The sequence below is a fragment of the Heteronotia binoei genome, chromosome 10 (genome assembly GCF_032191835.1).
Source record: "Heteronotia binoei isolate CCM8104 ecotype False Entrance Well chromosome 10, APGP_CSIRO_Hbin_v1, whole genome shotgun sequence".
Lineage (NCBI taxonomy): Eukaryota > Metazoa > Chordata > Lepidosauria > Squamata > Gekkonidae > Heteronotia > Heteronotia binoei.
In genome coordinates, this window is record NC_083232.1 from 81,100,315 (window position 1) to 81,114,485 (window position 14,171).

Below are 14,171 nucleotides of genomic sequence, written 5' to 3' on the forward strand. Positions count from 1 at the left end.
GTTCGTTCATAAAAAAAGCTACAAGTGGTAAATACTGAAGTATAATTTCTAAGCTTTCGGTTTGTCTTTTTAAAATACTGTTTTTTAGTAAAAAAAAAAAATTACATTCAACAATTAACATCAACAACAAAAAGCTGGCCTGAAGTAGACGACAATGAAGGGATCGGGGATATTTTTACCACACAAACATACATAGATCAAAGACTGTCTTCAGGTGCACCCATGAGCCTCTTGACAACTCAGCCAGCGGTCTAAGCACATGTACACACATAGACCACCTGCCCTTAGCAGAGGGGTGTGAAGGAATTCCACATTTACCGTATTTCCACAGAACAACATGAGAGAAAGAGGGACCAAAGTGACTGGATTGGATGAATAGCAGAAATCCAGATGTTTATCGGGACACTATAAAAGGCTACTCTGAATATACAACTCATCGATTGGCTTCCATCAACCAACTAGATGTTGCTGCAAAACCTGTAGCTGTGGCTTAGAGGAGGAAAAGCAATCCCGTAAAAAGTAAACCCTCAAACAATAACAGCTATCTGGAACACCACTGTGGATGTTTATGAGTTCAGAGAACATAGATATGCCACTCAGGCCAGATGGGACCTTGGTCATGCAAGCAGATATTTTTCTGGGGGAAATTTGGGATTCATATTTTTCTGGCATTGACTTCTTTCTGGTCACGCCTTGGTGGATTGATCTTCTTAGGACCATTAATCACCGGGTTGGTGTTCTTTGGGTTCTGCTTCGGTACCCCGCTGCGACTGAAGTTTCTCGCATTTTGGTTTTTGTTATGGGCTGCTCGCAACTTGAGTTCTTGGAGTCGCAGCTCCCACCTCTTGGGGAAACAAATGGGAAAAAATTCCACACGTTAGTGAGAGGGAGGAGAAATCTTTATCAAAAATCAATAATATCTCTGCCAGTGGTTCATGCATTCAGTTGGGGATGATGCATAGATAGATAATTACTTGGCAGAGGAGCGGTATGAGCCCCATTCTCATAGCCTCTTTCACACACAGCTCTTACATGATGGTGAAACCTGCCCTCTCTAAGAATTGCCAGAAACGCTGTGGTTTTTACCATAGCATATCTGGTGATTCTCAGAGAGGCATATCATTCCCCAGGAAATGACATCACCCCCATCATCAACAGCTGTTCCCCATGTCCTCTCCCAGTCTCCCGCTAGCTACCAAGTCATTCCTGAAAACCCTAATTCAGATTCCTCTCTTGTCTTGAAAACCCTTTGGAGTTACCATAAGTCAGCTGCAACCTGACAATGCTTTCTTTTCCACCACCAGCTGTTGGAAGCAGGGAGTCTAAATAAACCTAAATTGGATTTATTGGATTTATATCCCGCCCAATACTCTGAATATGAACAAGAAGAAGCAAATCTTCATTTCCCTCCCTGCCTCCAAACTGGAGTAAAACAACTGATTGAAAGTTTCTCTTGCACCTGCCCCAGAATAGCAACATGGGAAAAAAAAACATAATTACAGTTTTAATAATATGAATTTCACTAAAATATTAATGATGATGTGTTGCAATCACTGGTAACAACCAAATGGAACGATGAGATTTACAAGTTGTATATTGGAGGACTTTTACACCATTTGGATTAGTCTGTTTCCATACTCCATCTTCTAAACGTGTTGCTGAAAATCCGTTTTTCTTTATGGGTGCAAACCTCCGTTGTACAAATTCAGTCAAGTTATAAAGGTAACATATGCAATGTTCTCCTTGATTTGGGGCCATGAGTTATAGCTGACCAGGCAATGGGAACTACATTAAAGATTTTCCACAATCTGACCCGGTACAAGAAGAGTGTCAAACCAGTTATGAAATTTCCACTGGGCTCAACACACATGGTACTGGTTAACCAGTTCAACCTAGTTACACCTCAAGTAGATCCAAACAAAAAATATTGAATGGTTTCTCTCTCTGTTAAAATGCATCTCAAGTCACAGGTATGCTGTACCGCTGGGGACTCTGAGGTTACATGATGTCAAAAGCAAAGAACATCTTGGAAACAGTTTACATGTCACATGGAAATCGATTTTCCACTTACACTGCTCCACCCTGAGGTTTCTGTCCCGTCCCACCTCCTCCCCCCCCCCCCCCGCAGCCTCAAGTGATCAATTTCCCATCAATTGCTCCGCGGGTTCATTTTGAGCCCCGGCAACCTCGTTTTGTGCCATTTTTAGATCCTGTCTTTTCAGGATTACGTTGCCGCACAGAGAACTGGAGGTTGCCGTGGCTCAGAATGCACCCATGGAGCCAACTTGCGGGAAAACTATCGCTTGCTCCAAGGAAAACAGAAGCCTGGGGGTGGAGCAACTGTAGTGGGAAATCGGTTGGAGTCTCCATTCAGTGACCTTTAGTTGGAGGTGTACAGATTCCCAATGAGGGAACAGCTTGCACCTCTTTGTGTGGGAGAAGGGAGAAAAATTTTTTTGATGACACCAGTGCCTTCTGTGCTCATCAGGTAGCCACTTCCTCACTGGGCTGCCTCCCCATAGCTGACAGCACTACTACTATGTGGGCAGAGGTAAGGTCATGAGCCTTTTCCATGCAACCCTCCTCACGGTTGCCCCTGCCAATGTGATTGTGGCATCCTCATAAATATCAAACTACATCTCCAGACTACAAAAATCAGGTCCCCTGGAGAAAATGATGGCTTCAGAAGGTGAACTCCATGGCATTACATCTCAATGAGGTCCCTCCTCTGCTGTGACCCTGTCCTCTGGATCTCCAGGAATTTCCCAACCCAGAGCTGGCAACAGTATGAATATCTCAGCTACAGAGGATACTGGTGCAAGGAAACAGAAGGCCTTATAAATGCCTGTGCTTCCTGATTCCCTTGCATCTCCATCACCTGTGAAGTTGTTCCAGCTGACAGCTCCTTCATGAATTTTAACAATCTTTTAACTTCTGTTTTTCCTTTCTACACAGTTTGGTGTAGTGGTTAAGTGTGCGGACTCTTATCTGGGAGAACCGGGTTTGATTCCCCACTCCTCCATTTGCACCTGCCGGAATGGCCTTGGGTCAGCCATAGCTCTGGCGGAGGTTGTCCTTGAAAGGGCAGCTGCTGTGAGAGCCCTCTCCAGCCCCACCCACCTCACAGGGTGTCTGTTGTGGGGGAGGAAGGTAAAGGAGATTGTGAGCCGCTCTGAGACTCTTCGGAGTGGAGGGCGGGATATAAATCCAATATCTTCTTCTTCTTCACATATCTCGCACATTGATATCTAATCTAAGGGGCAATAGACAGGGCATGCCAAATGGAGTCCGGCCATTTCTAAAGCCAGCCTCTCCGTGAGCGGTAAAGTTGGCTTTTCTGGTAAAAAAACAACCAAAGATGTTTTAAGGGGAATTTCCAGCAACAAAAATAGTGCAATGAAAAAGGAAAGGGGGAGGGGGAGGAATCCTTGGAACATTTTGGAAGAAACTGCAATGAGTCTGCCAAGGAAGTGGTCTTTACAATCCATCCTCCAGAAATCCTGTGGTGTAAGGGGGAAACCAGAGTCTTGTGTCGAGAGAACAGTGGTTAGTAGACATAGAGGATGTATGTGCTTCTGAATAAGGCTTCTTGTACACATGTAGTTAATTCACTCGCCACCACACAAGCTGTATCAAGCAATGAAAGTGGTGACATGTTTTGCTGAAACTCCCTTATGGTTTTTTTACAATTTCTGGTAAGCAGTGATGAATGTGCATAAAATGCTTTGCTGGAAGTTTACATTTCCCCTCCTGAGGGGGATGGGGTTCTGTTGTCTAACCATTTGGGCCCACTTTCACCACTGAGTGTAGCCCACCAGCAGATTCTTAGAGCAGAGCAGAGCTGACAGGGCAAGCATAAGAACTGCATCCTGCTCCAGAAGAAGGGAAGCGTCTAGTGCAGGGGTGGCCAAACTGTGGCTCGGGAGCCACGTGTGGCTCTTTCACACATATTGCGTGGCTCTTGAAGTTTCCATCACCCTGTCAGTCAGTGTGGAGAAGGCATTTGTCTCTTTAAATCACTTCTCCAAGCCAAACCAACTGGTGGATTGGAGAATGCATTTAAAGTTAAAGCTGCTTTCTTTCCGTGACTCCCTCCCCATGCATCTATTTGCCTTCCTTCCTACCTTCCTTCCTTCCTGTCTTGCAACTCTCAAAAAGCTGGCATTTATTCAAGTAAGTGATTTTTGCCACCCCTGGTCCAGTGCATGCTCTTACCTTAAATCTTTTGCTTAAGAAACCCTTCCACTTTTCAACTGAGCACCCATCCAGAAGCATCAACCTGAAATTGCAATAAAGGAATGAAAGATGGCAGAACAGAAGAGACAACCCATTTCCAATGTATAGAAGTTCCACTATAAGAGGACCACTGTGCTGGACCGGTTTGGGTACCAGACTAGGATCTGGGGGACTCGGGTTCAAATCCCTGCTCTGCCATGAAGTTTACTGGATGATCCTGAGCCTGTTAACCTACTTCACAGGGTTGTCGATAGGATAAACTGGAGGAGGGGAGAAAAGTGTACAAAAGGGACTAAGCAAATAAAACTGCTAGCAGACCAGCTCAGATTAAATACTTTTAAGATCCATGGATTTCAGTAGGAGAGTTAAAGTCATGCTTCAGCCCACTTTGTTGAAATGGATGTTGGTTTGTTGGTTTCTTTGCTCATTTGGACAGGTTTATGCCCATGATGTTTCATTTTTCTTAACTTTTTTCCCAGTACCCTCATTAGCAAAAGCAGTGCAGATCAACTGGTAGGACTACTGATGTTTATATGGATTCCAGTGGGGAAGCCCTGTTGGTCCAAAGTGACAGAACAAAGTTTGAGTCCAGTGGCACCTTTAAGAGCAACAAAGTTTAATTCTGGGTATAAATATTCATGTGCACAAAAACTTGTACCCGGGATTTAACTTTGTTGGTCTTGAAAGGTGCTGCTGGCCTCAAATGTTGTTCTGTTGTTTGTATAAATTAACCTTTGATGAGTTGTGGGTCCCTTTGTTTTTAATCATAACTGATTCTAGTCGTGTCAATAAAACAAACATAATATGATGTAATATCCACCGGTTTGCAGTAGGGCTTCTCCTCCCTTTGTTCTAAAGAAAACATATCTCTAATTTTCTCCAGTTTAAAGGGGAACCGATGGGGAGCCTGCGAGTGACACTTCCATCTGGAGCTTCTCCCACAGCCACTGAAGGGAGCAGAGTGCAACGAAGCCATGCTTTCCGTGGGCACGGGGCAGCTCACCACCTCCTAGGGTTGCCAGCTCCAGGTAGGAAAATTCCTGGAGATTGGGGAGGGGCAGAGAAGGTGGGGTATAGGGAGGGGGAAGGACCTCAGTGGATTATAATGCCATGAAGTCCACCTTCCAAAGTGGTCATTTCCAAAGGGGATCTGATCTCTGTTGCCTGGAGGTCAGTTGTAATTCCGGGAGATCTACAGCTACCACCCAGAGGTTGGCAATCCTACCTGACTGCTCTTTTTGTCCTTTAAAAGGATCCGGGGCCCTACACACTTTGCTGCTGAACCGTGTTACAGCACAGCTTGGTAAGTAAAAGGGAGGGGAAGGGGAGCTTTCAGGTCATGGTGGGTTCCAGCATGACTGTTTTTGTACTTGTGCTTTTGCACAGGGATGACAGAGGAAGGGAAAGGAGCTGGGGGCAGCCCCAAGAAGCAATGCAAGAATGGGTGGCAGAGATGCTCTTCCAGCATGTCCCTGCACTTTGTGTTGCTGTGGCCATGGGTAGGAGCATTTTTTTATATGGATCCAGCCAGGCTCTTACTAAGCATTTACCGCCATGGCCCAAGTTCACCACAACACTTCTGCATCCTCTAATCCTTGAGGCTGAGTTGGCCATTGCTTACAAATGCCTGTCACCCCCTCAACAGAATCACGAAAGGGGGAAATGGTGATAGGAACAAGAATGTGGTCTTTTCTTCATCCCTCTTCCAAGCAAGTGACCGTTCCATCTGACATTTTTCAAAGCCACTGTAACTCAAGCCCTGTTTACATACCGCCCAGTTCAATGGGAAAACACAATGTGTTGTTTTTGCTGACTTCTCCAAATCCTTTGACAAAGCGTAGAGAAGGAAAACCTCAGTAACCTTTAAAAGCAGCACTGGCAAACTTGTTCCATATTGGAATTATGGACTTCTTTCTAAACTTTCCTCTTGAGTTGTATTTGTTTTGAAAGCCTTTCTTTCCCCCAGTGCTCTGACAGTCTCAAATGCCACAAGAATAATCAATATCACGTTTCCGACACAAGCCCCGATTTCCAATCCCATGGTCACCAGAATAAAAACTGGACATCCCTCCCATACAAACACAGGAAGCTGCTTTATATGTGGTCTCCTCACTGGTCCTTCTAGGTAAGTAGTTGTGAGGGTCTCAGGCAGAACAAGGCTTTTCCTGAGAGGTGGTATCCTCTCAACTGAAAGTGTAACAGATTGAACTGGGAATCCTCTGTGTGCAAAGCATGGGTTCTCCTACCAACCTGTGCTCCCGCCCCCAACTCAGTGTTTTGCTTTCCTCCTGACTCTCCCCGGCCTCCAAATTCCACCCTCTCCTTTTCAAAGTCCTCCTAAGTTACTCCTAAGGGTGTGAGAGCTCAGAGTTTATTGTGAATAATAATCAAATGCAAGGCTTTTTTGTAGAAAAAGCCCAGCAAGAACTCATTTGCATATTATGCCACACCCCCTGACGCCAAGCCAGCTGGAACTGCGTTCCTGCTCAAAAAAGGCCCTGATCAAATGCTTATCCTGCTCTTCTTCCAAAAAGCTCAAAACTCTTACTGGTAGGATGGACTGAGGGATTGCGACTGAGCTAAAGTCAGCCAGTGAGCTTCATGGATGGGCAAGGATTGCAACCTAGATCTCTCCAATCAGAAGTCTAGCACACTAGCCAAACACCACATTGAGTCTCAGAGGTGTGGAGCTGACCCAGTGATTTTTTTTTAAATTGGAAACTCTTAGATGCCTGCCTTTCTCTCAAGCAACTCAGCACTCAAGGCAGATAGCAATGATATGAAATGCAATAAAATGATGTACAATCAAGAGCGGAAACCAATTAAACATTAGCACAGTAAATATAGAATATGTTAGGACTACATTAACATACCAGCACCCAAGCAGCAAGATAATTCTCCTTTGCACAAACACCGACTGGCCTGAAATGCTCTGACAATGCTTCTGTTATACAGACTTTCCAGAAAGCCAGGAGAGCAGACACTACTCTCATCACTGGTCCCCTAAGAAGCTGTTTCCCAAACATGGGGAAGCCATTGAAAAAAAGCCCAATTATGGACCCCTGCGGAAAATGTCTTAGAAGGTAGGGCTGCCAGCCTCCAGGTGATGGCTGGAGATCTGCTAGTACAACTAATCTCCAGGAAACAGAGATCAGTTGACCTGGAGAAAATGTCCACTTTGGAAGGTGGATTCTATAGCACTAAACACCACTTAAGTCCCTCCTATCCCCAAACCGCACCCTTCTCAGGCTTCACCTCCCGACTGTCCAGGTATTTCCCAATCCTGATCTGGCAGCCTTAGAAAGTGGGTACTGACCATGGGTGTGACCAGGATGAATGAATCTGCTTGGAAGAATGAAGGTCCACCATCAATCTTATGATGGCATAAAATACTTTGGGAACAGACTGTTACTGAGAGTTATTGATATACTGCAGTTGATCTGAGATCTTCTCCATGATGAAAATCATGAAGAAGATCAACTACAGTCTATCAATAACTCTCAGAAATCTACATCTCTTGACCTATAGTTCCCTTTCTAAGAATATAAGATTATAATTCAACAACTGATCCAATCATTCACAGCTTTATAGCACTGTTTTGATTAGGGAATTATATCGCTACCATGCAAATGCAACTTGGGATATGTGTTATTTTTAATCTTACAGAATTTCGATCACCCTTTTAAATGTTTGTACAATTTTTAGAAGCTCTTAAAGTTTAACTTTTGAATACATAATCTATTCCATAACAATTTGTTGTTTAAATTGGCTGTATCATACCGTCATCACAAAAATGCTGTATTATTCTTCAAGATTTGGAAGAAGATTAACGCTCAACCCTTGGACTCTAAAACTTTATTCCATAACATCTTGATATTTAATTGGCATATGTTACAAGGTTATTATGGAATCATTGTATTGCTTTTTCAAGATTTGGAAGAACTCTTAAACTTAAAAATAAAGAGGTTTGGGGTTTGTTTGTTTTTAAAGAATGAATCTGCCACAAGGGAACATTCAGGGAGAGGCAGTCCTTCAAGTATGTGGACCCTGGGTCATGAAGGGCTATAAAGCTGACCCAAGGACACAGAAACAAATAGGCAACTGGTGTATGGACCTCAGAATGAGAATGACAGAGTTCCACCAGCCAGCCCCTGATCACAAGCTCCAGCACCAATTGAAGTTTGCAGAAAGTCTTCAAGGGCAACCCCATTCACTTCAGTACACGATGTATGCCTAGGAATTCATATACTGTGTCTGCCGAAAAAGTGAACAAAATGTTTGTAACTCAAATACAATTTCTTGCTATGATGGTACTGCTTACCTCGAGCGCCACTCATAACACATAATGAGGACATCTTGATTTGGTGCAAGAGGTGGGCACCGGCAGGATGAATTAGCGTACAGGTGGACTTGAGAACGGGGAATTGGAGTTGAAGATTTGAGTACTTCTATGACTTCGACAGTTGTGATGATTTCATTACAGCTGCCTCTCTCCAGGCTCTTGGCTTTTGCGCGAAGAACTGCAACATAACAACGCAACTGTATGCATAAATAAGTGGTGTGTGTTAAATCTAAAGGAAGTCCCAAACAACTCCTTTGCATAGCTCACTTTCTAGGGTAGAAGTCTCCAGCCGTGTTGAGCTTGGAGGCACTTTGGAATATGGAAAACAGGTCATGGGCAATACTCCCTCTAAGCTGTGGAGTTTTGTGAGCAAAAATTCTCTTTGTGACCTGCTGGCATTAAAGGTGTGAGCTACTTCATGAGTTAAGTTTGCTCTGGGGCCATTTTCCCTGAGCTAAGACAAAAATGTGTGAGCTGGAGGCTAAAAACCTGTGAGCTAGCTCAGACTAACTCAGCTTAGAGGGAACACCAGTCATGGGCACCGCCACAAAACAGCTGCCATGGATGGTGGGTCCAATCAGGAAATGATGGGAGGTTCTTTCAATGGAAACAGTTTCAAACAGTTTCAGGGCTCCTCGGCTATTCTGGCCACACACTTCACTGAGATGGAAGAAAGCTATGATTGGCTCTTTTCATTAGGGAAGAAGGCAGTGGATGCCAGGAAATGCATTGGTAAGCACCATGGATGTGGATGGATTTACACATTCAGATGTATATTCCACTGAAAGTTACAGTCTGGATATATGTAGCATCTGCTCTTAAATGTGGATTCCAATGCATATCAGGATACATGTCAGATGTATGCCTGCCTGTTTCATCCTGATCCAGTAAGTTATGTATGCAGGAATCTCTTTTGATAGATCAGGGTACTGGAGATCTATTGATCCCACTTTTATTTACCATCAGCTGCTTTAGGGACCCAAGAGCTGAAAATCAGTGCAGATGTAGAAATAATAAAATTTGGATCCAGTCCTGCTTGCCAAAGCTCTTTGAATGGGCTGCCAAATATGCTTCCCCATCTCCATCCCATCCCCTTCCTGCCCCTTCTGGGTCCCACCTCAGAGATTCTAAACCTGAGGGCAAGCAATTTGTCTCCTTGTGGTTTGTCCAAGGGGTGTTCTAAAGGCTGTATAAGAAGAAGAAGAAGAATTGCAGATTTATACCCTGCCCTCTCTGAATCAGAGTCTCAGAGTGGCTTACAATCTCCTTTATCTTCTTCCCCCACAACAGACACCCTGTGAGGTGGGTGGGGCTGAGAGGGCTCTTCTTTCAAGGACAACTTCTGCCAGAGCTATGGCTGACCCAAGGCCATTCCATCAACTGCAAGTGCAGAAGTGGAAGATCAAATCCAGTTTTCCCAGATAAAAGTCCACACACTTAACCACTACACCAAACTGGCTTAACGAATAATGAACTGGCTTCATGAATAATAAAGTCTTGCTGCTATGACTAATAATAAAAAATATTAAAAGGTTGAGACAAAGAAGCTGGCTGATATTTATTTATTTATGTATTTATTTAGCACAAACATTTACCCTATTTACATCTAGAAAAAGAAGCAATTTTTAAAGTAATATTCTAGTTAAACTAGAATTCTAGCAAAACTGCACAAAACTCCCCTTCCTTCCTTGACATGGCTTCACTTAGTAAAATAACTTGTGATTTAATAATCTGAATTTATACAATTGTTATTTGGCATTGTAATTGCTACAGAAGACTACTGCCTAAAGCTGAAACATTTTTGCTGGGAAATAAGCTAATGGGCTTCAGTACAGATTATTCTTGACCTTCCTTGAGTTAACTACAAATTTGCTGGATTTGAGTCCAGTGGCACCTTAGAGACCAACAAGATTTTGGGGCTAAAAACTTTCAAGAGTCAAAGCTCCCTTCATGAGATTAAAGTTGGACTGTTGGTCTCAAAGGCACTCCTGGACTGGAATCCAGCTACCCTTTTCAGTAGCTACACATCAGGATATTAAGATATATTTATATTATTTACTTCATATGTACCTCATATAAATTCTCCCCAAAGGGGTTTACAACATTCTTCCTGTCTCCGTTTTATCCTCACAGCAGAGTAGGGATTTGAACTTGGGTCTCCTAGATCCTAATGTGATGTTCTGACCACTATATGGAGTCATGAGAGGAGGATGAAGAAAACTGGGACAGTGCACAGCCACTCGGCAGTAAACTCTATTAAATGCAGTGGAGCATTTCTGGGTTAACCTGCATCAGATTGGGGTGCCCAGTTACAATCCCATGCAACCTTATTTGAAAGTTTCCTGATCATATTTAATTGGACACAGGCACCATTGATTATAATGGACCCATAACAATTAGTGGTACCTGTTATCAAAGGTTTGGGTTGTAATTCTGAGTACATCTATGGAACAACTCTGTGCGTGTTTCAGAGCGAACACCACTGAATGCAATGAGACTTATCCCAAAGAAGTGTGCATGGGACCAGAGCCCTAGTCTTCCATTTAACGCCTTAAAAACCACATGGATTTCAATGGGTTTCACAAAAGCTCATGCCCTACCACAAATACTTAAGGTGCTACTAGACTCACACTGTTTTCTACTGCTACTGCTACCGTCTTGATCTATCTCAGTGGGATTTCTGTCTACCCTACTCCAGGCTGTATCCAAAGAGCTTTGCTTTTGCCTGTAAAATCAAGGTCCACGTTATGTGAGACATAATTTAATTTCTCCAGAAAACAATTAGTTTAGAGCTTTCATAACGTAGACCACAAACTAGATGTTTGGTGATTACGTTAAAAAAATGATCTGTTTGGAATTAACAACTGCTTGCATTTGATCTCCCTAGGAATTTCAGTCTCTTAAAGATCAATGTCTTTTTCACTAGTAAGATTGTGGAAGAAAGTACAAGAAAACCAGAAAAAAATGAAAAGTGATGGATTTTTTTTAACCCTTCCCTTCAGGATATCGGTTGGCTAATCAATGGGTCAGATTTCATGATAAAGTGACCCCGTCCACAGCAGCCTATTGGGGGAAAATGATATAGTGATGAAAAAGAAGGCAGCAAGGTGAGTGCAAACACTTAGACAAATGCAGAGTTAGGGTGGGGGGTGAATTAACTTACCATAGCTGTAGTTTTTGGTTAGGTATACGGCTAGCGTGGGCTTGATCTTCCTACATTTGCAGTGACCTTTTTTTGTAAAAGAGAGAGAATATCAAGAGATGGGGAAAAGATAACCAGGCACACGTTAATTTTGGGATTTATTTTCAAGAGGCTCGTGGGGCAGAGGGGAAAGAGAAACTCACCTGGGCTGACCTGCTTGCACTCGACTGGCGGGGGTCTCTCCTGGACCATCACGTCGTCAGATAAGTCAATCCACTTCACGTCCTCTGGACAAGGGAAGGATTTGGTCAGGAAGGGTCTGGAGGGAGAGAACTTATCCATCCTGGAAACTATTTGACAGCTCAGGGTGGATGGTCTGGACCTACCTCAGGGGATGGAGCATTTCCACTTTGTCTGATCTCTGCAACCCTCCCATGCAATTCAGCCGACCCCCTTTTCAAATCAGATGTAAAAGTTAAAGATAGTTCCCTGTGCAAGCACCAGTCATTTCCGACTCTAGGGTCGGTCTTTTTTATGGGGTGGTTTGCTATTGCCTTCCCCAGTCATCCACACTTCCCCCCCCCCAGCAAGCTGGAAACTCATTTTACCAATCTTGGAAGGATGGAAGGCTGAGAGTCAACCTTGAGCCAGCTACCTGAACCCAGCTTCCACCGGGATCAAATTCAGGTTGTGAGCAGAGATTAGGACTGCAGTACTGCAGCTTTACCACTCTGCGCCATGGGGCTGTGTGTACTCAGCAGCAAATCTCCCATCTCTGAGTCCCATCAGATTTACTCCTGAGTCAACATGTGCATAGGCTCATAGCCTTGGCTCCAGGAACTAGAAGGAGACAAGCAGCTTCTATACTGCTTTTGCTGGTGTGCTCAGAGTGGTTGTCCAGTATGCAAAATGAATATATGGAAATACAAGCCTTCCCTGAGCCCTGCTCGCGGGGAAAGGCAGCCTATAAATCAGTTATAATAAAGCATTATTAATAACAAATGAAAATATTAATTAATTAAAAGCAAATCACAAAGACCCCAGCAAAAGCAGAATAACACACACACACACACACTTTATTTTATAAGAAAAAACCTGCTCCATTCCTTCCCAGTCTTGAACCTGAACCCAGTGAATTTATCAAACTTTAACAGGAAAAGAGAGCCGGGGTGGCTCTACATTTCTCACCCAGTGAACGATCTGGGAAACCCAAACAGGTTCAAAGCCCCACTTGGCCATGGTAGCTAGCTGGATGATGCTGGGCCAGCCACACACCACTCAGCCTCACCCACCTCTCACCGTGTGTTGTGAATAAAATGGAGCCAAACAATATAAAGCTGCTTTTGGTCCCCATTGGGGAGAAAGGAGGGATGTAAGTGAAGAAATGATAACGGAGCAATAATTGAGGTGGAGAAAATACGGAGGAGGAAATGTTTTCTAGCCCAGGGGTGGCTGCCGCCAAACTTGCTTAACAAGAGCCACAGAATGAATGTCAGATGTATGAGAGCTGGCTGCATGACATGAATGTCAGATCTTTGAGAGCTGCAAGAGGAAGGAAGGAAGGAAGGAAGGAAGGAAGGAAGGAAGGAAGGAAGGAAGGAAGGAAGGAAGGAAGGAAGGAAGGAAGGAAGGAAGGAAGGAAGGAAGGAAGGAAGGAAGGAAGGAAGGAAGGAAGGAAGGAAGGGGAGAGCTGGCTTGGTGAAGTGATTTTAAGAGAGAAATGCCTTCTCTAAGCATAGGGCAATAGGGGTTTGGAGAGCCACACAATATGTGTGAAAGAGCCACATGCGACTCCCGAGTTGCAGTTTGGCCACCCCTGATCCAGCCTATTTCCAAGTACAGATGCCGGGGATGAAAAAGCCGGTTCCTTAGAAAGTTCCAAGGAAAGCATCGAGTCATGTTTCCAGGCGCAAACTTATTATTGCCGTTGTTCTCCCATCTAGCCTGGGTGGCCCGCGGGGCTTAGAAGGGCGGCCCCGTTCCCCCCTCCGCTGACCTTCGGGCAGGTCGGTGACGATGGCCTCGGGGGCGATGCAGACGCCGCGGTCGTAGACGGGCAGGTCGTCGCAGGCCAGGGCGTGGGGCCAGGTGTGGTTGTAGCGGCGCATGAGGGGCTCGCAGCCGTCGCGGGCGCGCTGGCAGAGGGCCTTGCAGGGCCGGATGGGGTCGTGGAGGAACTCGAGGGTGCAGATGGGCGCGTACATGGCGCAGAGGAAGAAGGCGAGCACGGGGCTGCAGGCCGCCTCCACCAGCTCCTGGTACTGCTCGATGGCCAGCACGGCGTTCTCCTGCGTGCTGTGGTGCAGGTGGTTGGGCATGCGCGTGATGTTCCAGGGCATGTGGCGGCACATGGGGATGCGCACCGGCTCGCAGGGGGAGCCCGGCTGCAGGCCGCCCGCCGCCCGCAGGGAGCCCAGCCACAGGCCCGCCGCCACCACGGCCCACATGGCC

The 14,171-nt window shown here is 44.9% G+C and overlaps 2 protein-coding genes across 2 annotated transcripts in view; both read right to left on the bottom strand.

The window, feature by feature from the left end:
* Positions 1–14,171, bottom strand: part of LOC132577940 (probetacellulin-like) — a 572,782-nt gene that overhangs the window by 185,258 nt on the left and 373,353 nt on the right. The gene's annotated exons all lie outside the window — the stretch shown is intronic.
* On the bottom strand, positions 548–14,167 carry SFRP4 (secreted frizzled related protein 4). The gene is made up of 6 exons (XM_060248192.1): positions 13,717–14,167; positions 11,924–12,007; positions 11,742–11,807; positions 8,558–8,756; positions 4,216–4,279; positions 548–844 (listed from the first exon to the last, which is right to left on the bottom strand). The coding sequence occupies exons 1-6, from the start codon at positions 14,165–14,167 to the stop codon at positions 656–658; spliced, it is 1,053 nt and encodes a 350-aa protein (XP_060104175.1). The 3' UTR covers positions 548–655.

What these genes read in the sequence shown, in the direction of transcription:
- SFRP4 (XM_060248192.1), bottom strand. Translation starts at nt 14,167, where the DNA reads ATGTGGGCCGTGGTGGCGGCGGGCCTGTGGCTGGGCTCCCTGCGGGCG. An exon ending in GTGCAAGCAGGTCAGCCCAG is followed by an intron (nt 11,808 to 11,923) that starts GTGAGTTTCTCT and finishes TTACAAAAAAAG; the next exon opens with GTCACTGCAAATGTAGGAAG. An exon ending in AACCAAAAACTACAGCTATG is followed by an intron (nt 8,757 to 11,741) that starts GTAAGTTAATTC and finishes GTTATGTTGCAG; the next exon opens with TTCTTCGCGCAAAAGCCAAG.